This window comes from Loxodonta africana, chromosome 9, assembly GCF_030014295.1.
Source record: "Loxodonta africana isolate mLoxAfr1 chromosome 9, mLoxAfr1.hap2, whole genome shotgun sequence".
In the NCBI taxonomy this organism is placed as follows: domain Eukaryota; kingdom Metazoa; phylum Chordata; class Mammalia; order Proboscidea; family Elephantidae; genus Loxodonta; species Loxodonta africana.
The window spans coordinates 18557734-18583107 of NC_087350.1; the positions used below are offsets into that span (position 1 = coordinate 18557734).

A 25374-nucleotide genomic window follows, 5' to 3' on the forward strand; every position below is an offset into this window, starting at 1 on the left:
CAGACTAGGAAGAAAGGCCTGGCTATCTACTTCAGAAAATCAGCCAATGAAAACCCTATGGGTCACAATGGCCCGATCCCATGGTGCATAGTGTTGCCATGAGTCAGGGGCCAACTGCATGGCAGCTAACAGCAACAATTGGATTTAATTGCTCTAAAGCAAGAGGATACAAGCCTCAAAGTCACCAAGACCTGGAGGGTAACAAATGAATGGATTGTGGGGGCAGGGTGGGACAGGGCAGAATACTTGCTCCACTCAAAGGGTGTGCTTGCCATTGTTGTAGTTTCAGCCACTGTTGCCTGATTGGAAGAGGGATGGGAGGATGAGGTGGAGACCCACTATATCCTTACTATCAGAACTCCTCATTTTTTTCTAGACAAGGAGGACATCTGAAATTTTACATCAAATCACTCAATTCGTAAATGCTGGCAACCAATTCACATTTTTACAAAACTCTTTATGGGCCAAACAAAACACTTTTGCAGTTGCCTCCTGCAGTTTGTGATTTTTGCTCTCAAGCACAAGAGTGAGCTTGGATACTCTTTCAAACCAAGCCCATCTGACTGTTTCTGAAATTTCCCATTAATACTAACTTGTGACTTGTGTATTCATTTGGTCATGTGTTGCTGGTTTACAGCAGATAAGCAGTAACAGATGCCAGGGAGTTTGTTTTATCTTTACTTAACTTTGTGGGAGGAAAAGCTTAAAATTAAGAACACTTTATCAGTTCACTACATTTTTAGTTGTGCACTTGGAAAAGCCTGTCATAGATATGCTTTTTTTAGCTACAGGGTGCATGGTTTGAGAATGCTGGTTTTCAGGGATAATAAGAAGGGGGAATCTTATTACACGATGGGTTGAACATGTCACTGGAGAGGATTTGTGTGATAGTTTAAGAATCTGATTTTACATTGTCATTGTAAGAAAGTCTGCTAAGTATATTGATCTTTCAGTCATGTCATATTATGGGAATTATATACAAATAGTAAAATTAGGCATCTTGGACCTCAGAGGTCATGGCCCCTGGATTCTCTGTTAGCCCAAAACTAAAACCGTTCTCCAAGCCAACTCTTCAGACAAAGATTAGACTGGACTGTAAGACAGAAAATGATACTGGCAAGGAATGTGCTTCTTAGCTCAAGTAGACACACGAGACTAAGTGGGCAGCTTCTGTCTGGAGGCGAGATGAGAAGGCAGAGGGAGACGGGAGCTGGTTGAAGGGACACAGGAAACACAGGGTGGAGAGGAGGAGTGTGCTGTTGCATTATAGGGAGAGCGATTAGGGTCACATAACAATGTGTGTATAAATTTTTGTATGAGAAACTGACTTGAATTGTAAACTTTCACTTAAAGCATAATAAAAAAAATTAGGCATCTTGGTAAAAAATTATGATTTAATGTGAAAAATTAATATACTCTGTAGGTTTTTATACAGGAAATCTGTCTTAATCATCTAGTGCTGCCATAACAGAAATACCGCAAGTGGATGACTTTAACAAAGAGAAATTTATTTTCTCACAGTCTAGTAGGTTACAAGTCCAAATTCAGGGCGTCGGCTCCAGGGGGAGGCTTTCTCTCTCTCTCTCTCTCACTCTCTCTCTCAGTTCTAGAGGAAGGTCCTTGTCCTCAATCTTCTCCGGGTCAAGGAGCTTCTCAGATGCAGGGACCCCATGTCCAAAGGATAGGCTCTGCTCCTGGTGCTGCTTTCTTGGTGGTATGAGGTCCCCAACCCTCTGCTTGTTTCCCTTTTCTTTATCTCTTGAGAGGTAAAAGGTGGTGCGGGCCCCACCCCAGGGAAACTCTCTTCATCTTGGATCAGGGAGGCGACCTGAGTAAGGGTGGTGTTACAATCCCACCCTAATCCTCTCAACATAAAATTACAATCACAAAATGGAGGACAACCACACAATACTTGGAATCATAGCCTAACCAAGTTAATACACACATTTTTGGGGGGACATAATTCAATCCATGACAGAATCTGAGTGTTAAATTTTAATTTTTATTTAGCCACAGTAAGATCTCCCCATTATTGTATTGAATTTAGCCCTCTGGATCTAATACAAGGGACCCTGGTGGCGTAATAGTTAAGAGCTTGTCTGCTAACCAAAAGGTCCGCAATTCGTATCCACCAGGCGCTCCTTGGAAACCCCATGGGGCAGCTCCACTCTGTCCTGTAGGACTGCGCTGAGTCAGAATCGACTCGATGACAAGGGGTTTGTTTTTTTGGTTTATCTAACACAAACTGCTGCCTTTTCTGTGGCCTTTGCCTATTGAACTCAGCCGTAAGATCAGAGTTCAGACTTAGTTCTTCTTATTCTTTTCATCACTGGTCATGAAAACAGAACCTGGGAACAGTGAGCAGGACTTAGTTGCCTGGAAGAAGTATTTTCAACTTACTTAAAAACACACCATTATTCTGGTTAAATGTTTTGCTGCTAAGTAACTTTTTGCAACATCATTTTAGGAAGAAAAAAATCATTGCAAAGAAATGGTCCCCTTAAGGTCCTTAAGGTCAAAAAAAAAAAACAAAACCATTACATATTACTATTATGTTTCAATGTAAAAATATATAGAAGAAGTGTTTTAAAAGATCACGGTGAGGGTGTGATAATGTACCCTTGGTAATCGGCAAGGAAAATAAATTCACTTCAATCCACTGGTTTGCGCTCAGTTAAAGTAAAGCCTTTCTGATTGATAATTTCCCTGAGGTGGGGGGAAGAGGCCGTTAGACCCAATTTTAAAAGTCTGAATTGTAGAATATTTTAAATAAGCATGAATATAGTTCTTTAAGTATGTATTTGTAAAGTAAGGTATAAATACAAACTACAGTTTTAATTCAGGATGGGCCAGAGTTAATGTCTTAAGCATTGGGCTTGTAAACTCGTTAGGAGCAAAGCTTATGATTATAATCATGTTGAGAGAATCTTTAAATTTTTCTGTCCTAATATGGTGAAAATTGAGCAAGTTCTACAATTTGCATTAAAAAAGTTTGCATAGGAAGAGGGTATTTTAAGCTTGTTTATTTTATAATAATACAGAATGTTTCTAACATATGATTTACTCCAGATAAATGGGATTTGAATGAGACATTTTTGCAGTACTGACTGAAGAGAAAACTAAATTCCTTTTTGAAATTTCTTCTCATAATTTGTCTTCTGTATTATGGAAATACTGGACTTTAAAAAAAAGTTGTGTTTACTGGAAGGACGCAGAAGAAATGAACGTGAGGAGGTAGAAGTGGAGCAAGCAAGGACAGGTGTGGGCATGAGACTTCTTAATTCATAGTGTGAATACATTGCTCCAGTTTTTGAACTATGTAAATGTATTATCTGTTCAAAGCAAAAAAAATGCAATATAAAGAGAAAAAGTATTAATATAAAAATAAATATAAAAATATAAAGAGAAAAAATGAAATTCAAACTGAGAAAAATATTTGCAACAGATGTCACATCTAAGGGATAAATTCTAAAGCCATTTATAAATATATGTGTGTGTATATATATATATATATATGGAAACCCTGGAGGAGTAGTGGTTAAGCGCTATGGCTACTAACCAAAAGGTCGGCAGTTCGAATCCACGAGGTGCTCCTTGGAAACCCTATGGGGTAGTTCTGCTCTGTCCTACAGGGTCGCTATGAGTCGGGATCGACTCGATGGCAATAGGTTTGGTTTTGTATATATATATAAACTTTGATAACTTAGTAAGAAAAGGCTTATTTTTCCTTAGAAAGAGATGGGTGAAGAAAATGAACAAGTAGTTTATAAAATAGAAATTAAAAAATTACGTTTATGTCTGGAGTTTCATTTTTTATTGTTGTCTCTACCCCACCCCCACTTTGTGGGGGGAAGTTTCCTGATGAGAAGTGAGACCATGTGCTCAGTATGTGGGAAGGAGGCCCAGGAGCGATGGGTGGCCTCATCAGCTGTGGTCACTCAGGTCATTCTGGGACACAATGTGCTTTCTCTGTCTGTCACTGTACCCTGAACCCCTGGATATAATGTGTCTGTGTGAGTCTATTTGAGGACGTACTTTCATTTATAAGTTCTGATGGAGTTCATACAGTGGCAAGAAAACAATTTTAATGCTCCAAGAAATAGTTATTTCTGGAAGCTGGAAAATGAATTTTTGATTTGTTATATTTATTTTTGATGACCGTTTACTTCTGATACTGTCTTTTCATCTCAAGCAATCTTTCCAGATATTTTGCTGAAGTTTCTCTCTCCCTCTTTCTTTAGATGGCAGCCACCATAATGATACTGTATGTGTCCAAGCTAAATAAAATAATTCACTTTCCTGATTTTGACAAGAAAATTCCCGTAAAGGTATGTGATGAAAAGTATATATAACTATGATGGAAGATGTGAAAATAATATGGAATTACAAATTGGTTCAGGGTAAAGTGTATACATACTGTCCTTTCTTGCACTGATATTGCTGTTCAGTGCTGTTGAGTCAGTTCTGACTCATGGTGACCCCGAGTACAACAGAACTTGGGGTTGCTATGCAAAAAGGAATATATAAAAGGAATAAAACTCTATTCTTTATATAAAGAATACAAAAGGAATCAAACTCTATTCTTTCGTATCTTGCTTCTTTCACTTAATATGCTGATAGGATTCATCCATGTCGTTGTGTGTTGTTGTTGTTGTTAGGTGCCATCAAGTCAGCTCCAACTCATAGCGGCCCTATATACAACAGAATGAAACATTGCCCGATCCTGTGCCATCCTCACAATTGTTGCTATGTTTGAGCCTACTGTTGCAGCCACTGTGTCAATCCATCTCGTTGAGGGTCTTCCTTTTTTCACTGACCCTCTACTTTACCAAGCATGATGTCTTTCTTCAGGGAACTGGTCCCTCCTGAAAACATGTCCAAAGTATGTGACTTGAAGTCTTGCCATCCTTGCTTCTAAGGAACATTCTACTGTACTTCTTCCAAGACAGATTTGTTCATTCTCCTGGCAGTCCATGGTATATTCAATATTCTTCGCCAACACCACAATTCAAAGGCGTCAATTCTTCTTCGGTCTTCCTTATTCATTGTCCAGCTTTCACATGCATATGAGGCAGTTGAAAATACCATGGCCTAGGTCAGTTACTATAGGGTCGCTATGAGTCAGAATTGACTTGATGGCAATGGGTTAATGGGTAGGTCAGTTGCACCTTAGCGTTCAAGGTGACACCTTTGCTTTAATTGTTGTGTATAGCTGTATTCTTTTCTTTTCATTGTATGAATATACCAAAGTTTATCTGCTCTATGGTTGATAATAATTTGAGCTGTTTCCAGTTTGGGGCAGGAAGAAAAAAAAGTACTACTTTGAACACACTTTCAATTTGATCCTGGTGCATAAATACACAACTTTCACACCTTTGTTTTGGAAAGGTACTTTTGTTGGATGTAGCTGGCACAAATTGCTTGCACTTGATTACTAACCTAAGGATGCTGGCTGTAGAAACGATGTAGTGGAGGTGCAGGCGTCTGACCTCATGCAGGGGAGAGAGAATCACCATCAGCATCAACAGCCCAAGGCTGATTGCTATGAGGTGGAGGTCAGACATACCTGCACCCTTCAATCTTTTTACCAATTCTGACCCCAGCTGTTCCTCCCATGGCACTCTCTACTTCTCTGCTGGGTTCGATAATTCCTTGCAATGGCCACTCAGACTCATGAACCGTACTTACAGTTATGGAGTTTATTAGGGAAGTAAAAGGTTACAATTCATGATATAGTTCTTTGATGGGGACAGACTCTTCTTAGCTTTGCCTGCAGGCAGGCCTTTCTCTCTGGCCCTTGGCCTCTCAGCCCCTTGGGGCTCTTGGGCCAGCCCAGCCTCTGCCCTGCTCAGGCAAGTGTTACAAAGCTCTTTAGTGCCACTTATAAGTGCACAGAGGCACCCCAGTGCACCAGTAAGTCTCAGCCCAAAGGTGCTCCACTCTCTAGCTACGTGGGTTGGCAAGGCTAGCTCCACTAAGTGTCTGAAGACACCCCACTCTGCCAGAAAGTTTCATGCCCAAAAGCACTCAGCTCTCTTGCTCCTGGGACAGGGAAGCCCAATGCACTGTCTCCTGCTGGTCTTCTGGTTATACTGCTGCTGGTTCTCAGCCACACTTGCCACCACTTCTCACTGTCTTGCGCCATCTCTAGTGTTACAGTTCTCTGACGCCTGGATCCAGGGAATTTTCGGCACAGGGACCCCGGGTCCAAAGGATTACCCCTGCTCCCAGCTCTTCTTTCTTGGTGGTAGTGGGGAATCCTCCTTCTCCTGTGGGATTAGATCTCTTTTAAGCCTAGTCAGATGGCAAAACTGACCAATCCCCTTGTCAGGATTCCATACACCTTATTTGCATGGTCCCACCCACACAGGGGTTCCATGTACCTTACTTGCATTATTAGCAAGCTGTCTGTGTTAGGCTGGGTTCTGTAGAGAAGCAAAACCAGTAAAGCGTGTAAATATATATGTAAATATATGTTGTTGTTGTTAGGGGTTGTCAAGTCAGTTCTGACTCATAGTGACCCTTTGTGCAACAGAATGACACACTGCCTGGTCCTGTGCCATCCTGACAACAATTGTTATGCCTGATCTCATTGTTGCAGCCATTGTGTCAACCATCTTGTTATGTATTGAATTTTGTCATCCCAAAAGTGTGTGTATCAGCTTGGTTAGGCAATGGTTCCAAGTATTGTGCAGTTGTCCTCCATTTTGTGATTGTAATTTTATGTTGAGAGGATTAGAGTGGGATTGTAACACCACCTTTACTCAGGTCACCTCCCTGATCCAATGTAAAGGGAGTTCCCCTGGGTTGTGGCCTGCACCACCTTTTATCTCCTAAGAGATAAAAGGAAAGAGAAGCAAGCAGAGAGTTGGGGACCTCATACCACCAAGAAAACAGCACCAGGAGCAGAGCACGTCCTTTGGACCTGTGGTCCCTGTGCCTGTGAAGCTCTTCGACCAGGGGAAGATTGAAGACAAGGAATCTTCCTTCAGAGCTGACAGAGACAGAAAGCTGTCCCCTGGAGCTGACAGCCTGATTTTAGACTTTTAGCCTACTTTACTGTGAGAAAATAAACTTCTCTTTGTTAAAGCCATCCACTTGTGGTATTTCTGTTATAGCAGCACTAGACAACTAAGACACATCTCATTGAGGATCTTCCTCTTTCTCACTGACCCTCTACCAAGCATGATGTCCTTCTCCAGGGACTAATCCCTCCTGATAACATGTTCAAAGCATATGAGATGTAGTCTCACCATCCTTGCTTTTAAGGAGCATTCTGGTTGTACTTTTTCCAAGACAGATTTGTTGGTTCTTCTGGAATTCTATGGTATATTCAATATTCTTTGCCAAAACCACAATTCAAAGACTTCTATTCCTTGGTCTTATTCATCGTCAGGTTTCTCATATGTATTTGAGGTGATTGACAACACCATGGCTTTGGTTAGACACACCTTAGTCTTCAAGGTGACGTCTTTGTTTTTTTAAAATATTTTAAAGAGGTCTTTTGCAGCAGGTTTTCCCGGTGCAATGCATCTTTTGATTTCTTGGACTGCTGCTTCCGTGAGTTGATTGTGGATCCAAGTAAAATGAAATCCTTGACAACTTGAATCATTTCTCAATTTAGCATTACTTTGCATATTGGTCCAGTTGTGAGGATTTTTGTTTTGTTTATGTTGAGGTGTAATCCATGCTGAAGGCTGTGGTCTTTGATCTTCATCATTAAGTGCTTCAAGTCCTCTTCACTTTCAGCAAGCAAGGTTGTGTCATCTGGATAATGCAGGCTAATGAGTCTTCCTCCAATCCTGGTGCCCTGTTCTTCATATAGTCCAGCTTCTCAGATTATTTGCTCAGCATACAGATTGAATAGGTATGGTGAAAGGATACAATCTTGACACTCATCCTTCCTGATTTTAAACCATGCAGTATCCCGTTGTTCTGTTCGAATGACTGCCTCTTGATTTATATACAGCTTCCTCATAACTACAATTATGTGTTCTGGAATTCCCATTCTTCGCAATGTTATCCATAATTTGTTACGATCCGCACAGTCAAATGCCTTTGCATAGTCAATAAAACATTTTTTTAAACATCTTTCTGGTATTCTCTGCTTTCAGCCAGGATCCATCTGACATCAGCTATGGTATCCCTGGCTCCATGTCCTCTCCTGAATCTGGCTTGAATTTCTGGCAGTTCTGTTGATATACCACTGCAGCCACTTTTGAATGATCTTCAGCAAAATTTTACTTGCGTGCGATATTAATGATACTGTTAGATAATTTCTGCATTCGGTTGGATCACCTTTCTTGGGAATAGGCATAAATATAAGTCTCTTCTAGTTCGTTGGCCAGGTAGCTGCCTTCCAAATTTCTTGGCATAGACGAGTGAGTACTTCCAGTACTGCATCAGTTTGTTGAAACATCTCGATTGGTATTCCGTCAATTCCTGAACCCTTGTTTTCTGATAATGCCTTCAGTGCACCTTGGACTTCTTCCTTCAGTACTATTAGTTCCTGATCACATGCTACCTCCTAAAATGGTTGAACGTTGACCAATTTTTTTTGGTATAGTGACTCTGTGTATTTCTTTTGTCTTCTCTTGATGCTTCCTGCGTTACTGAATATTTTTCCCATAGAATCCTTCAGTATTGCAACTTGAAGCTTGAATTTTTTAAGTTCTTTCATCTTGAGAAATGCTGAGCATGTTCTTTCCTTTTGGTTTTCTATCTCCAGGTCTTTGCATATGTAATCATAATACTTTACTTTGTCTTCTTGAGCCAGCCTTTGAAGTCTTCTGTTCAGCTCTTTTCTGTCGTCTCTTTCCACAGATGTAGTCGATTTGATTCCTGTGTATTCCATCTGGTGAGGTCCACTCCAGATGCGGTGTTTCTCCCCTCAGCTGCGGCATAACATCTCTTACTTTCCTTTCAGCCATTACAGACAACAACCAAAATAACCATCTAAGAATCAAAAGTTTCACTTTCCACACCTGTTCAGTCTTTCTCTTATAAAGCCCCACACTTCCATGAGTCTGGAGCCATTGCAATGAATCCCACTTCTGATACCAACTGTAAAAATGGCATAGTGAAGGCATCCGACCTCCTCTAACTTCACATGGGGGAGAGAGAATCACCATCAACATCAACAGCCAAAGGCTGACTGCTGTGAGGTGGAGGTCAGACATACCTCCATCCTCCAACCTTTTTACCAGTTCTGACACCAGCCATCCCTCCCATGGCACTCTCTACTTCTCTGCTGGATTTGATGATTTATTGCAGTGGCTGCACCGAATTCACAAACCATACTTACACTTTTGGGATTTATTAGGGAAGTAACAGGTTACAATTCAGGATACAATTTTTTGATCAGGGCAGTCTCTTCTCAGCTGTGCCCAGATGCAGACCTCTCTCTGGCCCTGGGCCCCTTGGCTATTGGTCTCTCAGCCCCCCAGCCATCAACCCCTTGGCCCCTCAGCCCCTCGGGCCTCTTGGTCTCACCCAGCCTCTGCACTGCTTGGGCAAATGTTACAAAGCTCTTTAGCTCCACCGTAAGTGCCCAGAGGCAGCCCACTCCACCAATAAGCCTCAGCCCAAAGGCACCCAGATCTCTAGCTCCATGGGTCAGCAAGCCTAGCTCCACTGACAAGTGCTCAGAGGCAACCCACTCCACTAGCAAGCCTCCTGCCCAAAGGTGTTCAGCTCTCTTGCTCTGTGAGTCAGTGAGCCTAGCTCTGCCAAGTGCTCAGAGATATTTCACTCTGCCAGCAAACCTCCTACCCAAAGGTGCTCACCTTTTCCCTTCAAGGACCAGGAAGCCCACCGCACCATCTCCTGCCAGTCTCCTGGTTATGCTCCTGCAGGTTCTCTGCTGTGCTTGCCACCACTTCTTGTCATCTTGTGCTGTCTCTGGTGTTACAGCTCTCTGTCTCCTGGGTCTAGGAGGTTCTCAGTGTAGGGACCACAGGTCCAAAGGGTGGGCTTTGCACCCACCTCTTCTTTCTTGGAGGTAATGGATTTCCCCCTTTTGCTCTGGGATTGGCTTTCCTTTAAATCTAGCAGGATGGCAAAGCTGACCAATCCCCTAGTTAGGGTTTCATACACCTTATTTACATAGTCCTACCCCCACAGGAGTTCCATGCACCTTATTTGCATTATTAGCAAGCTGTCCAATCCTCTTGGTGGGCATGAGCACCTTATTTGCATAATCTCAATCATAGTGTGGGAATCACAAAGACTATGGCTAGAAGGCCCATATTAAGTAATTCACTGCACTGCATTGGTTCGAGCCCACCCAGCGAGAGAAAAGTTCTGGCAATCTGCTGCCGTTAAGATTACAGCCAAAAAAACTGTATGTAGCAGTTCTTCTCTGTAACACATGGGATCGCCGTGAGTCGGAATTGACTTGACAGCAACTAACAACAACAAAATTTCAATTTGGCAGTTGTTTTCTTTCAGAATTTTTGAAGATACACTTCTGTTGACTTCTGGCTTCCATTGTTTTTCTCTGATTTTATGTTTCCCTTTAAATTTTGGTCTATGAATTCATGACCATCTTTCCAGTTCTTTTTTTTTTTTTAATGAGAACACTTTGTATGTGTATGTGTTCTGATAAAAGTTTATTTACAAGAACAGATTATGGGCTGGATTGGCCGACCACCTCTCTTTCCCCAGGTATTTGCATGATCCATTCATCTTACGAACTTTCATCTTATGAAAGTTTTAAGTTAATTTATCTAGCATTTTGAATTTTTTTTAGAAGGAAGATTACCTCAAATAATCTAGCCCACTGTTACTAGAAATTAGAAGTCAATGCTGTTGAATTATATATTGAAATGGGGCAACTGATTGTTTTCCTGCCTAGGACCTCTGAAGTTGTTAATATCACCAATTGTGTTATTATTCAGTCATTTGTAAGTTGTTTACCAGAATGTTAACTAATAAAGAGGAATATCCTGGATCTACTATAGTTTCTCCCTTATGTGTTCTTTCTTGAGCAAATCTCCTGTACTAAAAATTCTTTAACATTTCTCTGTAGATGACAGTATTTCAAAATGCTTCAAAATTCATCTTATCTGAGTTGTATGCTTAATGTCTTTTTTAAAAAATATTTTATTGTGTTTTTGGTGAAAGTTTACACAGCAAATGAGGTTTCCATTTGACAATTTCTACACAAATCGCTCAGTGACATTAGTTATATTTATCAGATTTTGTCAACATTCTCTTGAATTGCATTCTGGTTGTTTCATTTCTAGCATTCTGATTTCCCTACCCCCATATCTTCTCGTCTTTGCTTTAGACTAATTTCTGACTTTTTGGTCTCATATAGATGGTTTTTTAATGGAACCCTGTATTCATGGATGTTATCCTTTATCTTGTGTGCCAATCTGTTATTTTGCTAAAAGGTGATCTCAGGGAATAGTTTTGGTTCAAGGTTTAAAGAGTATCTCAACTGGTCCAGTAAGTCTGGACTTTTTAAGAATTTAAGTTCTGTTCTATGTTTTTCTCTCATTCTGTCAGGGTCCATCTACTGTGGCTCTGATCAGAACCGCCAGTAGTGGTAGCCAGGCACCATCTAGTTCTGGTCTCAGGGTAGATAAGGCCATGGCTCAAGTAGGCTGTCAGCCCTGTAAACTAGTTTCTTCTCTGAGACTTTGGTTTCCTTCTTTCTCTTTCGCTCCTAGTGAGTAGAGACCAATAGTTATATCTTAGATGGCTGCTTGCAAGCTTTTAAAACCCCAGACTCTACTTACCTCACTAGGATGTAGAAGATGAACTTCGTGATGCCAGCTGTCTGAGTTGTCCTGAGACTAAGGTTTGCTGAATGTCTTTTTAGTGGAAAAAGAAATGTTGAATCAACCTTAACAGATATGGACTATTATAAGTGTTAAAAAGTTCTGAGTTATTGTGTGGCCGTATGAAAAGATTTTTTTTTTTTCTTATGAAAGAGTAGGCCTTACATTTTATCTGTTTCTTCAATATATTCTGAACAGTGTCTCTCTGAAAATCAGAAAATAATTCAGGAGCTCAGGGTTCAGTAAACTGAATTTAAGTGCTACTGGTTCATTGTTTGACCTTGTTAGATATTTAATCATTCCAGGCCCTTAAGACAAATTAAGTAACTCCAAAGTAATGTGGCTAGTATACATAAGCTTTTTGAAAGGATCTCCAACCTTGTGACATTCCAATAAAAGACACAACCTTTGCCTTTGCCCAGAAAATATATATATGTACAGATAAGGAAACTTTGCACACTATTTCGTGGGCACCCTGAAGGTTGCATACAGACTGTACACCCCCATTTCACCTCGTCAAACCAGCCAGAGCCTGCACTTCAGAGAGATTCTTGTCCATATCTTTCCTTTATAGAAATATTCTACCAAGGGGGAAAGGGTAAGATTTCCATTTCTATCCAGTTCCCTGCTCCGGCCCCATCCCACCCCACCATGATTTTGGATACCACTGCCCACTATTTTGACCCCAAGGAAAAACTCATGGATTTGTGTGGATTCTGGAAAATTCAAAGTCACTGGAGTCAATGGAGCTCAAGTCATTTGCCTACAGATTGGGAGGGAGGGGGAGGTGAACGCTATCATTTTTATATGTGAAGGAAAATACATTATTAGAATTCTAACCAGATGTTCTTTCTTTTTTCCTTGAAGCTGTTTCCTTTGCCTCTCCTCTACGTTGGAAACCACATAACTGGATTATCGAGCACAAGTAAATTAAGGTAGAGTACAGAATAATGATTGATAGGAGGTTCTTATTTATTTGCTTCTAATGGTACAAATTATTATTTGCTCAGCATACGGATTGAAAAGATGTGGTGAAATGATACGACTCTGACAAACACCTTTCCTGACTTTAAACCATGCAGTATCCCCTTGCTCTGTTCAAATGACTGCCTCTTGATCCATGTACAGGTTCCTAATGAGCACATTAAGTGTTCTGGAATTTCCGTTCTTCACAATGTTATCCATAATTTGTTATGATCCACACAGTCGAATGCCTTTGCATAGTCAATAAAACACAGGTAAACATCTTTCTGGTATTCTCTGCTTTCAGCCAAGATCCATCTGACATCAGCATTGATATCCCTGGCTCCACGTCCTCTTCTGAATCCAGCCTGAATTTCTGACAGTTCCCTGTAGATGTATTGCTGCAACTGCTTTTGAATGATCTTCAGCAAAATTTTACTTGTGTGTGATATTGATATTCTTTGATAATTTCCACATTAGGTTGGATCACCTTTCTTGGGAATAGGTGTAAATGTGGATCTCTTCCAGGCTGTTGACTGGGTAGCTGTCTTCCAAATTTCCTGGCATAGATGAGTGAGTGCTTCTGTTGCTGCATCGGTTTGTTAGACATCTCAATTGGTATTCCGTCAATTCCTGGAGCCTTGTTTTACAGCAATGCCTTCAGTGCAGCTTGGACTTCTTCCTTCACTACCATTGGTTCTTGATCATATGTTACCTCCTGAAATGTTTGAACATTGACCAATTCTTTTTGGTATAGTGACTCTGTGTATTTCTTTCATCTTTTGATGCTTCCTGTGTCATTTAATATTTTACCTGTAGAATCCTTTAGTATTACAACTTGAGGCTTGAATTTTTCCTTAAATTTTTTTCAGCTTGAGAAATGCCAAGCATGTTCTTCCCTTTTGGTTTTCTATCTCTAGGTCTTTTTACTTTACTTTGTCTTCTTGAGCCACCCTTTGAAATCTTCTATTCAGCTCTTTTACTTCGTCATTTCTTCCTTTCGCTTTAGCTACCCATGGTTCAAGAGCAAGTTTTGGAGTCTCTTCTGACATCCATTTTGGTCTTTTCTTTCTTTCCTGTCTTTTTAATGACCTCTTGCTGTCTGTCTTCACGTATGACGTCCTTGATGTCATTCCACAGCTCGTCTGGTCTTCAGTCTTTAGCGTTCAATGTGTCAAATCTCTTCTTGAGATGGTCTCTAAATTCAGGTGGGATATACTGAAGGTTGTCCTTTGGCTCTCGTGGACTTGTTCTAATTTTCTTCAGCTTCAGTTTGGACTTGCATAAGAGGAATTGGTGGTCTGTTCCACAAATGACTCCTAGCCTCATTCTAACTGATGGTATTGAGCTTTTCCATTGTTTCCTTCAGAAGAAGTTGATTTGATTCCTGTGTATTCTACTTGGTGAGGTCCAACATAAACTATGTTGGTGAAACAGGGTATTTGTAATGAAGAAGTCATTGATCTTGCAAAATTCTATCATGTGACCTCTGGTATCATTTCTATCACCAAAGCCATATTTTCCAACTGCCGATCCTTCTTCTTTGTTTCCAACTTTTGCATTCCAATCATCAGTAAGTATCAATGCATCCTGATTACATGTTTGATCAAATTTCAGAGTGCAGAAACTGGTAAAAATCTTCAATTTCTTCATCTTCGGCCTTAGTGGTTGCTGCGTAAATTTGAATAATAGTCGTATTAACTGGTCTTCCTTGTAGGCGTATGGATATTATCCTATCACTGACAGCATTGTATTTCAGGATAGATCTTGAAATATTCTTTGTGATGATGAATGCAATGCCTTTCCTCTTCAAGTTATCATTCGTGGCATAGTAGACTATATGATTGTCCAATTCAAAATGGCCAATACCAGTCCATTTCTGCTCATTAATGCCTAGGGTATTGATGTTTATGTGTTCCATTTCATTTTTGACAATTTCCAATTTTCCTATTTCATTAAGGATTGCAAAATGGTGACTTTCTAGTTATAGCACTCCTGCATTTATTGTCTGAAATTCTTCAATAATGATAAACTTCCACTAATTCACACAGGAAAGGCAGGATAAATGCGTTATTTATAAATGGTCAGGGTGATAAATGAATGTCCTGTTCCCTTCAGTAGTGACCAGGGAGGGTTGTTTTTTGCTTTTTTACTATCATTATGAATTTATGGGTTTTTGCTTACTTGGTAAGTTTAAATTCATTATAGAAATAATTTTTTTAAATTGTGGGGAAATATGTATATAACAAAACATTTGCCATTTCATCATTTTTTATGTGTACAGTTCAGTGACATTAATTATACTCATGTGCAACTATCACCACTATTTGTTTCCAGATTTTTCCATCACCCTTTAAGAAACCCAGTGCCCCCTAAGCAATAACTTCCCTCTTTCCCCCTCCCTCTTGCCTCTGGAAACCACTAATAAACTTTAGTCTCTATATATTTGCCTATTCTAGATATTTCATATAAGTGGAATCGTATAGTAATTGTCCTTTTTTGACTGACTTCTTTCACTCAGCATAATGTACAAATAATTCTTTGGATCCTCAAATTGTTCCATATCAGGCCAGTGGAACCCTTCAAGCCTTCAAGTTGGCTCCTATGTCTTATGGACCTAGTAGTCTTTGATTACTTCTATGCTTTCTGGCATAAAATGTCTCAGGCTTATATTTTTCCTGCCATTTTTTCAAGGATCCTTGGTTATTTTTAATGTTAAATGATATTTAGAGACCACAGTCTGGATGCCGGATGTATTTTGAAGGAAGGGCCTATACAATATCCTGAGGAATAAGATGTGGGGAGAGAAAGAAAGAGACAAAAGGACCTCATAGTTTTTAGCCTGATAAAGTGGAAGAATGTGGTTGCCATTTATTGAGGTAAGGAAGAATGTGGGTGAAGAAGTTTGGGATTATAAGTCAGGGGTTCAATTTTGGACATGTTGAATTTGAAATGTGTATTAAACTGAATATCCAGGTGGAATGTTGAATAAGCAGTTAGATATTATAGTCTGGAGTTCAGGGCGAGGCCATGGATAGGGATATATGTTGGGAGCCAGTAGCACAGAGATGGAAAGATTAAAGCTATGAGACTGAATGAGAGTATACAGAAAAGAAGAGAGATATAAGGATTGAGCCTCAGCGACTCAGATGTTAGGAGGACTGGGAGAAGAAGAGGAGACAGCAGTTGAGAACAAGGAGGAACCAGTGAGAAAGAAGGAAAACCAAGTAAATATGGTGTCCCAGAAGCCAGGGAAGAGGGAGTGATCATCTAGGTCATCAAATGTTTCTGAGAGGTCAAGTAATATGGGAACTGAGAACAGTCTATTGGGTTTAGCAACATGGAGATCATTGGTGACCTTAACGAGAGCAGTTTCAGTGGTGTGATGTGGGGTGAAAAGCCTGTTTAGGGCAGAAACTTAAGAGGGAATGGGAGGAGAAGAATTGGAGAGTTGAATCCTGGCAGCATTGAAGACCTGCCTAAAGTTTGTGGTCATGATGCCCTCAAGGAATTAAAATATAGTAGGTGATATATATATATATATTTTTTTAGGTGATAAAGAGGAGCCTCTGGGTAGAACAAGTGGTTAAGGGCTGGACTACTAACTGAAAGGTTTGGAGTTCAAATCCACCCGGCACCTCCAAATTAAGGCATAGTGATTTGCTTCTGAAAGATCATAGCTTTGAAAACCCTATGCAGCAGTGCTACTCTGAAAACATGGGGTCTTCATGAGTTTCAATCAACAGGATAGTAACTAACAGCAACAGCTGATGGCAGACATATGGACAAATAGTGCCATATCAGATTACCTAGCCATCAGGGAATTCAGAATCAGATAGAGTGAGAGCCTGAAGGAGTCACGGATACAGAGGAGAGTGAGAAGCTTGCAGGAAAGCCTCCATCAGGGATGTTGTAACTGAGCTGAGTCTTCTTTTAAAAATTTTACTCATTTTGTTGTTGTTGTTAACACTATACACAGCAAAACAATACACCATTTCAACAGTTTCTACATGTACAATTCAGAGACACTGATTACATTCTTTGAGTTGTATAAACATTCTCATCTTTTCTGAGTTGTTCCTTCCCCATTAACATAAACTCAATGCCCCTAAGTTTCATATCTAATCTTTCCAGTTGCAGTTGTCAACTTGATCCCATATAGATAGCTTTTAACAGAGCACAGTGCTCTTTACTAGTTGAGCTAAATGATTGTTTGGTTTTCAGAAGACTTCAGGGATATTTTTGGTTTAAGGTTTAAAGATTTCTCAGAGCAATAGTTCCGGGGGTTCATCCAGCCTCCATGGCTCTAGAAAATCTAGATTCCATGAGAGTTTGAAAGCCTGTTCTACGTTTCCCCCCTTTTGATCAGGATTCTTCTATAGAGTCTTTGATCAAAATGTTCAGTAATGGTAGCTAGACACCATCCAGTTCTTCTGGTCTCTTGGTAAAGGAGGCAGTTGTTCATGGAGGCAATTAGCCACACATTTCATATCCTCCTCCTATTGCTGACACTCCTTCTTCCTCTGTTGCTCCAGGTGAATAGAGACCAATCGTTGTGCCTCGGAAGGCTGCTTGCAAGCTTCAAGACCCCAGGCACTACACAACAAAGTGGGAGGTAGAACAGAAGCACTAAACTCAGTATTAGGCCAACTAACTGTAATGTCCAATGAAACCTCCACACCAAGGAACCAAATTCCAGGAGATGTTTGGTTGTACATAAGCAGCCTTGCCAGTTACTCTTTTTTTTTTTTTGTGGTTGTTGTAAATGTATCTATTACACAACTTTTGCGAATTCAACTTTTTACAGGTGTACAACTCATTGACAGCACTTACAATAATTGGCTCTGCAGCCCTACCCTTAATGGGATTTTCCCATCACCTTAAACCTAATTTCAGTACTCCATAAGCAATAATCCCCTTTTCCCCTCACTCCTGCCCCTGCTAACCACTAATAAACTTTGGTCTCTATACATTTGCCTTTCTTGTCATTTCATATAAGTGAGGTCATACAATATTTGTCCTTTTGTGACTGGCTTATTTCGCTCAGCATAATATCTTTCAGCTCCGTCCACATAGTAGCATGTATAAAGATTTCATTGTTCTTACTTGCTGAATAGTATTCCGTTATATATGTGTACCACATTCATCTGTTGATGGGCATTTAGGTTGTTTCCACCTAAATGCCCATCAGTAGATGGATTTCATAGTGCTGCAATGAACATTGGTGTACAAATCCGTGTTTTCAAGTCTTTTGGGTATATACCTAGGAGTGGAATTTGCTGGTCATATGGTAGTTCTATTTTTAGTTTTTTTTGAGGACCTGCCACACTGTTTTTCACAATGGCTGTATCATTTTGTATTCCCACCAGCAATGGATAAATTTTCCAATTTCTCCACATCCTCACCAACATTTGTTCTTTTTTTTTTATCTTAGCCATCCTCCAAAAAAAAAAGAAAACGAAACCCATTAATACTGAGTCGATTCTGATTCCTAGCCACCCTGTGTAACAGAATAGAACTGCCCCACAGGGTTTTTCTTGGCTGTAATCTTTACAGGAGCACATAGCCAGGTCTTTCTCCTACAGAAGCACTGGGTGGGTTTGAACAGCCAGCGTTTTGGTTAGCAGCCAAGCACTGAACTGTTTGGAACACAAGGAGTCTTTTTTTTTTCCTCTTTCTTCTTTCTCTCTCTCTTTTTTTTTTTTTAATTGTGCGTTAGGTGAAAGTTTACAGCTCAAGTTAATTTCTCATACAAAAATTTATACACATATTGTTATGTGTTATTAGTTGTAATCTCTATAATGTGACAGCACACTCCCCCTTTCCATCTGGGGTTTCTTGTGTTCATGCCATCAGTTCCTGTCCCTTCCTGCCTTCTCATCCTGCCTCCCGATAGGAGCCACCCATTTGGTCTCGTATCTGCTTGAATTAAGAAGCACACTCTTCACACGTATTATTTTATGTTTTACAGTCCAGTCTAATCTTTGTCCGAAGAGTGGGCTTCAGTAATGGTTTTAGTTCATTGTTAACATACCGTCCCTGGTGTCTCACCAGGGCTCTTAGCCATCCTAGTGGGAGTGAAAGGGTGTCTCATTGTGGTTTTGATTTGCATCTCTCTGATGGCTAATGACCCTGAGCATCTTTTCAAGTGTTTGATGGCCATTTGAATGCACTCTTCGGTGAAATGTCTATTCAAGTCCTTCGCCCATTTTGTGATTGAGTTATTTGTCTTTTTGATGTTGTCAAAGTTCTATATATATATTTTGGTTATTAGATTCTTATCAGACATATGGTTTCTGAAGATATTCCCCAGTTGGTAGCTTGTCTTTTCACTTTTTTGGTAAAGTCTTTTGAAGAGCAAAAGTTTTTAACTTTTATGAGATCCCATTTATTTTGTCTTTTGCTGTTTGTGCTTTCGTTAGTGTATTAAATAATCCATTGTTAAAAGCTAGGCTCAACAGCGTCGGCCTACATTTTCTTCTAAGAATTTTATGGTTTTAGTTTGCATGCTTGGGTCCTTAATCTGTTTTGGATTTGTTTTTGTGTATGGTGTGAGGTATGGATTCTGTTTCATTTTTCTGCATGTAGAAATCCAGTTTTCCCGGCACCATTTACTGAAGAGATTTTCTGTCTCCATCGAATGCACTTAGCACCTTTGTCAAAAATGAGTTAACCGTAGATGCTTGGGTTTATTTCTGGACTTTCAATTCTATTCCATTGGTCTAGTTGTTGTTGTAGGAAAACAACTTTCACTAAAGCCTTCTGCAACAAAGAGATTTTTATTGTCATATCAGAAAACAAAGATGAAAAATTGGCTGCAAGCACTCAGGCTAAAACAGATCAAAATTAAAAAAATACAACCTATAAGTGCTTTTTATACAATTTTGACAGGTGCTAATTCATTATGAGTGAATTACTTACAGACTATGATTGGTTAAAGACAAAGAGCTAAGATCATGATTGGGTGACCTTTTCTTGTTTCTCTTTTCTAACAATTTGGTCTCTTGGCTCAGGAGTCCTGGGTCTGTCATATGACGGTTGTTTTTTATTTGTTATCTGGGCTATGTATATGGGTAGTTCTTTAACTCGCTTCCTGGGATAAATTGTTATTTAGTTTTTGGTACACACATCCACTGTCAATTGAACCAGTTAGAGCACGCTGTCCCACCCCTTTGGTGTAGTTTCCTATAGCCTTAAAGCTTTTCTGATTCTGACAAACAAATTGGCCTTTTGTGGTTGGGTTGACCTTTTATCAGTGTCTATTTTTTTTTTTTTATTGTTATACCAGCACCAACCTGTTTTGATTACTGTAGCAGTATAATATGTTTTAAAATCAAGATGTGTGATTCCTCCTACTTTGTTCCTGCCTTTCAACATCGCTTTAGCTGTTTGGGGCCTCTTGCCATTCCCTATAAAGCTGAGGATTGGTTTCTTCATTTCTGTAAAGAAAACTGTTAGAGTTTTCACTTTCTTGATGGTTTCCTTTGAGGGGCAAAAGTTTTCAGTTTTTCTAAAGTCCAATTTATCTATTTTTTCTTTTGTTGTTTGTGCTTTTAGTATTCTACCTAAGAAGGCTCCGCCTAACCCGAAATCATGAAGATTAGCTCCTATACTTTCTTCCATTTTTGCTTTTACATTTAGGCCTTTGATCCATTTTAAGTTAACTTTTTGCATATGGTATGAAGTAGGCATCCAGATTTACTTTTTGCATGTGGATATCCAATTTTTCCAACACAGTTTGTTAAAAGACTATTCTTTCCCCATAACATTGTCTTGGCACCGTTGTCAAAAATCAGTTGACCATGATTGTAAGGATTTATTTCTGGATTCCCAATTTTATTCCGTTGATTATATGTCAATTTTTATGCTAGGACTAGATAGTCTTGATTACTCTAGGTTCATAGTAAGATCTGAAATCAGAAAGTGTTAATATTTTTCAAGGATCCCTTGTGCTTCCATATGAATTTTAGCGTCAGGTTGTTAATTTTTGCAAAAAAAAAAAAAAAAAACTAGCTAAAATTTTGATGTGCTCAATCTGTAAACCTAATGGATGAGTATTTCCATCTTAACAACATAAGTCTTCTGATCCATGAACATGGGATGCCTTTCTATTTATTAGGTCTTTTAAAAACTTTTTAACAATGTTTTGTAGTTTTTGGTGTACGAGTCTTACACTTCTTTTGTTAAATTTATTCCTAAGTATTTTTGTTAGTACTGTAAATGGAATTGTTTCATTAATTTCATTTACAAATTATCCATTGCTAGTGTTTAGAAGTACAATTTATTTTTTTATATTGATTTTGTATCCCATAACTTTGTTGGTCTCATTTATTACTTCTAATAATTTTTTTTTTTTTTGTGGATTCCTTAGAATTTTCTATATGTACCTTGTTATCTGCAAATAGAGATTATTTTTTCCTCTCCAAATTGGATGCTTTTTTCCCCCCTGGCCTAATTGCCCTGGCTAGAATGTTGGATAGACATAGTGAGAGTGCACATTCTTATTTAGTTCTTGATCTTAGGGAGGAGAGCATTCAGTTTTTCAAAGTGTATCTTGCCTGGCTTTAAAAGGTGGCATCTAAAAAATACCTTGGAAATTTAATTAAAAATATTAAAACTTTTTTTGCTTACTTTGAAAAAGGAGGTTTGGATCAGTCTCATAAGACATCTTTAATTGTGGATATAAAGTTCTTAAAAATTCTTCACAGATGCTCGCTGGTTGTAGTGTTATTGATAATAGATAATGTGGTCAGGAAGGGCAGGGCTCTGTCCCTCCTGGGCTGCTGTTCTGACTTTCCTTTCCTAGTTCATCACCTTCTCATGGTCTCATCTGGAAGCAGACGGAGACAGGCTGTTCAATCCCTGAAGTCCATTGGCCATGCACTGAGCTGAGTCTTGGAGTCTGTGGGTTTTGAGAGTGGGTGAAAGGTTCTTAAGTATTTTATTTTTAAAAAGACAGTGTGCCTCATTATGTAAGGTCTGGGGGAAAATCCATAATTTTATCCCCTAATAAACCCATTGTCACTGAGTCGATTTTGACTCATAGTGACCCTGTCGGACAGAGTTGAACTGCCCCATAGGATTTCCTAGGAACAGCTGGTGGATTGGAACTGCCTGGTGGTTGGCAGCCACCAGGGCTCCTTATCCCCTAATACACTATTTTAAATATTCATTTCAGTCTTCTTCCATGTAGAGAATGTATCTTTTTATTGTCATACACTCTACATAGTTTTGTATCTTCTTGTTCTATTTAATATTTGTTTCCCAGAAATGGTAAACTCTTTATATTACAGAGCTATATGTATAATGTTCCCTCAAGTGGATGTGTCATAATTTATTTAACCATTGTCTTGTCTGACATTTTGGCTGTTTTGATGTTTTTTTCCAAAGATACTACTGCTGTGACCATTTTTGTGCTCATGGTCTTTTCCTTCTTTTGGGTTGTTACCTTAGGATAAATTTCCTAACAAGGAATAATTAGGTCTAAGATTAAGAAAAGAAAACAAATGTGTTGCTGTTGAGTTGATATGGACTCATAGTGACCCTATAAGACAGAGTAGAACTGCTCCATAGGGTTTACAAAGAGCAGCTGGTGAATTCAAACTGCTGACCTTGTGGTTAACAGCCAAGTTTTTAACCCCTGGGCCAGCAGGGCTCCAGGCCCAAGATTAGGACCGTTTAATGACTGTTGATATATAGTCTCAACTTGATTTGCCAAAGGGTGGATTGCTTCACATTGCCACAAACTATGTCCACGTGGGTGCCCTGGTGACACAGTGGTTAAGAGCTTGGCTGTTAACCAAAAGGTCGGCAGTTCGAATCCACCAGCTGCTCTTTAGAAACCGTATGTGGCAGTCCATCTGTACCAATTTTAGCACAATCTTTGTAGTTTATTTCTTTAAACTCTTATAGACAGTGGAAATCAGATAAAAGCTTGAATTTATGCTATATATTTTATGGAGTTAAAATTATCAATAAGATTTATACATACATGTTGTTTTTGTTGTTGTTATGTGCCATCAAGTTGGTTCCAACTCATAGTGACCCTATATACAACAGAACGCCCTGCGCCATCCTCATAACTGTTGCTATCTCCCCTTTTAACCACTTTCCAATGTTAGGGAAGAAATTCCAAACAGAACCCCAAAGTAATACAATGTTTTAAATTGCTAATAAGTGAAAGTGGCATAAGATTATTAAATCTGCATTTCTTTCATTATTTAATATGGTTAATTAATGGTCTATGTCAGAATCAATGTTAATTCTTTATATTTAATTTGGAAAATTAATAGGCATAATTAAAAGTGTACAACATGTTAAAAAAAAAAAAAAATGCTTGTTGTCTGATGTTGCACTTGGATCTTTCCCTGACAGCCTGCCGATGTTTACGGTGCTCCGCAAGTTTACCATCCCTCTGACTTTGCTCCTGGAAACCGTCATACTTGGGTGATTGTTTTGCTTTTCCTTGATTTTTCCAGTGCTCCCTTCTCCTGGCATTATTTTTACTCAAGGAATTCTTGCCATCTAGTCAGCTTTCCAAAGAGTTGATTTAAATCACTATTGCAATAACTTCGGGGCACACGGTTTATTCACTTTAACATAGTTGTCTGTCCAGGTGATTGCCTAAGAATTAAAAAAAATTATTTTTGCCTTCTCTTTAAGTTTTTAAAAAGCGTTATTTCTTATTACAAACATGCTTTGTATTTATTATAGAAAAAGTATAAAATTCAGATAACAAATTCGGAAAATAAAAACTACTGACTTTTATTGGGAACGAAAAACCCTATTAAACGTTTTTGGCTACTTATTGATTTCCCTGACTGTTCTGCCTAAAAATTTGATGAGTGGTTTTTCTTAATTTTAATATTACTTTAAACAAATAGTTAGACAAAATAAATTACAAAAAAAAGAAAGAAAGAAAAAAAAAAAAGCCCAAGCCAAAAACAGATGAGAATCTGTTTTCTGAGCCAGATGGTATATACACTGATTTTGGAAAACAGAGAGAGCAACTGTCCATGTATATATGTAGGAGTGCAGGAAATCAGAAATTGATTCTCATGCCTTGATTATAGTGTGAATCAGAGTAAATTAATTTTGGTAATTTTGGTATAATAACTTCTCATTAGAGTACTCAGGCTGACATCCAGAAAGGTGATGCTTGATTTTGTGGTAAAGAAATATTTAGCAGCAATGAAATTTTGATAATGGCTCAATGTTTTCAGCCCTGACATTGAATTTTATCTTTTATTTTTGGATGATCGATACAAGTACAGGTCAACTAGACCGACCAGTAGGAGCGCATCTGTGTTTTGTTCCGGCGTCTTTCTAGTGAGAACAGAGAAATCAGTTCATGATGAAATTAAGAAAACTGCTTAAGGAAAAAAGTAAATTTAGTTTGATTCCTAGTCTACTTAGAAACACTTTTAGTGCTTTCTCTGTATAAAGCATTGTCCCTTAGATTTTGGCTTTAAAAGTGTTGACTGTCTATTTTTGGTTTGTGTTTTGAATGTAATTCTTACTTTTGATGTCCTCTCCTCCCCCTTTCCTTTCTTTTTTTTTTAAACAGGAAGCAGTATTCATTGAGCATCACTGTCAGCGTCTTCTCCATCATTCTTGGTGCTTTTATAGCAGCTGGGTAAGACCGCGGACTGTTTCTGCTCAATGACTTCTTTGTGTCTTTGACAATAGGCTCGGCCCCATCCTCCGTTTTTCCATTTTCCATCTGGCTGCAATTGAATTGAGCAGCCAAGAGACAAATCTGTTGAAGTCAGTGGAATCCCCCATGTGCTCCTGGGAAAGTTAAACTGGGTTCCAAGTTGGCCAAGACATTTCTGACAATGTATAGAGCATTAAACCCAAACTAAAAGTTGCTGTCGGGTTGACTCTGACTTGTGGCCACCTCGTGTGCGTCCGAGTAGAACTGAGCTCCACAGGGTTCTCAGTGGCTGATTTTTCAGAAGTAGATCGTCAGGCCTTTCTTCGGAGGTGCCTCTGGGTGGACGTGAACCAGCAACCTTTGGGTTAGCAGCTGAGTGTGTTAGCTGTCTGCACCACCCAGGGACTCCAAAGAGACCATTATGAGATACTAAAAGAGCTTTTCTTCATAAAAGGGAGAGAACTGCTTACTTTTATTACTGAATGTTTGTCTTCAATTTAAAAATAAGAATTTTAACTTGAAAACCCTAAGGATCACAATGGCTTGATTCACAACTGATCATGGGGATGGCATAGGCCTGGGCATGGAGTCGCCATGAGTTGGGAGCTGACTCGATGGCAGATAACATCAACAACAGCGATAATATCTAATGAGCTGAGAGGGTAAATAGTGTTTCCAGAAGCATCTAACTCACTGCAGATCCAGCTTGGAATAGTGATTCTCAGCCTTTCCCTTCCTCCAGCCCTCAGAGAACGGATAACATTCCTGGGGTGATCTTCACAGTTCTTAGCAGCTGGCCAGCTGTGACCTTTCCTTCTTTCCTCTCCCTCAAACTCCATCAAAATACAGTAGTTGAAGAACAGCCTTGGTCAGATGAGCCAGTTTATGCTGTGGTAAGAAAAAACCCCCACATCCCGTTGGTTTGACATACCAGATTTATTCTGCACACGCTAAGCAGGCAAACCTACA

The 25374-nt window shown here is 39.3% G+C and overlaps 1 protein-coding gene across 5 annotated transcripts in view; it reads left to right on the top strand.

Annotated features, from left to right (window-relative positions):
• The window catches only part of SLC35D2 (solute carrier family 35 member D2), an 83878-nt gene that overhangs the window by 28920 nt on the left and 29584 nt on the right, over nt 1-25374 (top strand). For 3 of the 5 annotated variants that reach the window (XR_010322944.1, XM_064291128.1, XM_064291126.1), the window contains exons 3-7: nt 4242-4328; nt 12654-12721; nt 23124-23195; nt 24316-24384; nt 25148-25298. Coding sequence is in view for 4 of the 5 variants with exons in the window: in XM_064291128.1 (XP_064147198.1) it covers nt 4242-4328; nt 12654-12721; nt 23124-23195; nt 24316-24384; nt 25148-25298 (447 nt within the window). In the remaining variant the exon portion in view is untranslated. Of the gene's footprint in view, nt 1-3192; nt 3260-4241; nt 4329-12653; nt 12722-23123; nt 23196-24315; nt 24385-25147; nt 25299-25374 lie in introns of all 5 variants that reach the window. The other 2 variants (XM_064291129.1, XM_003407502.4) reach the window with 2 other exon arrangements.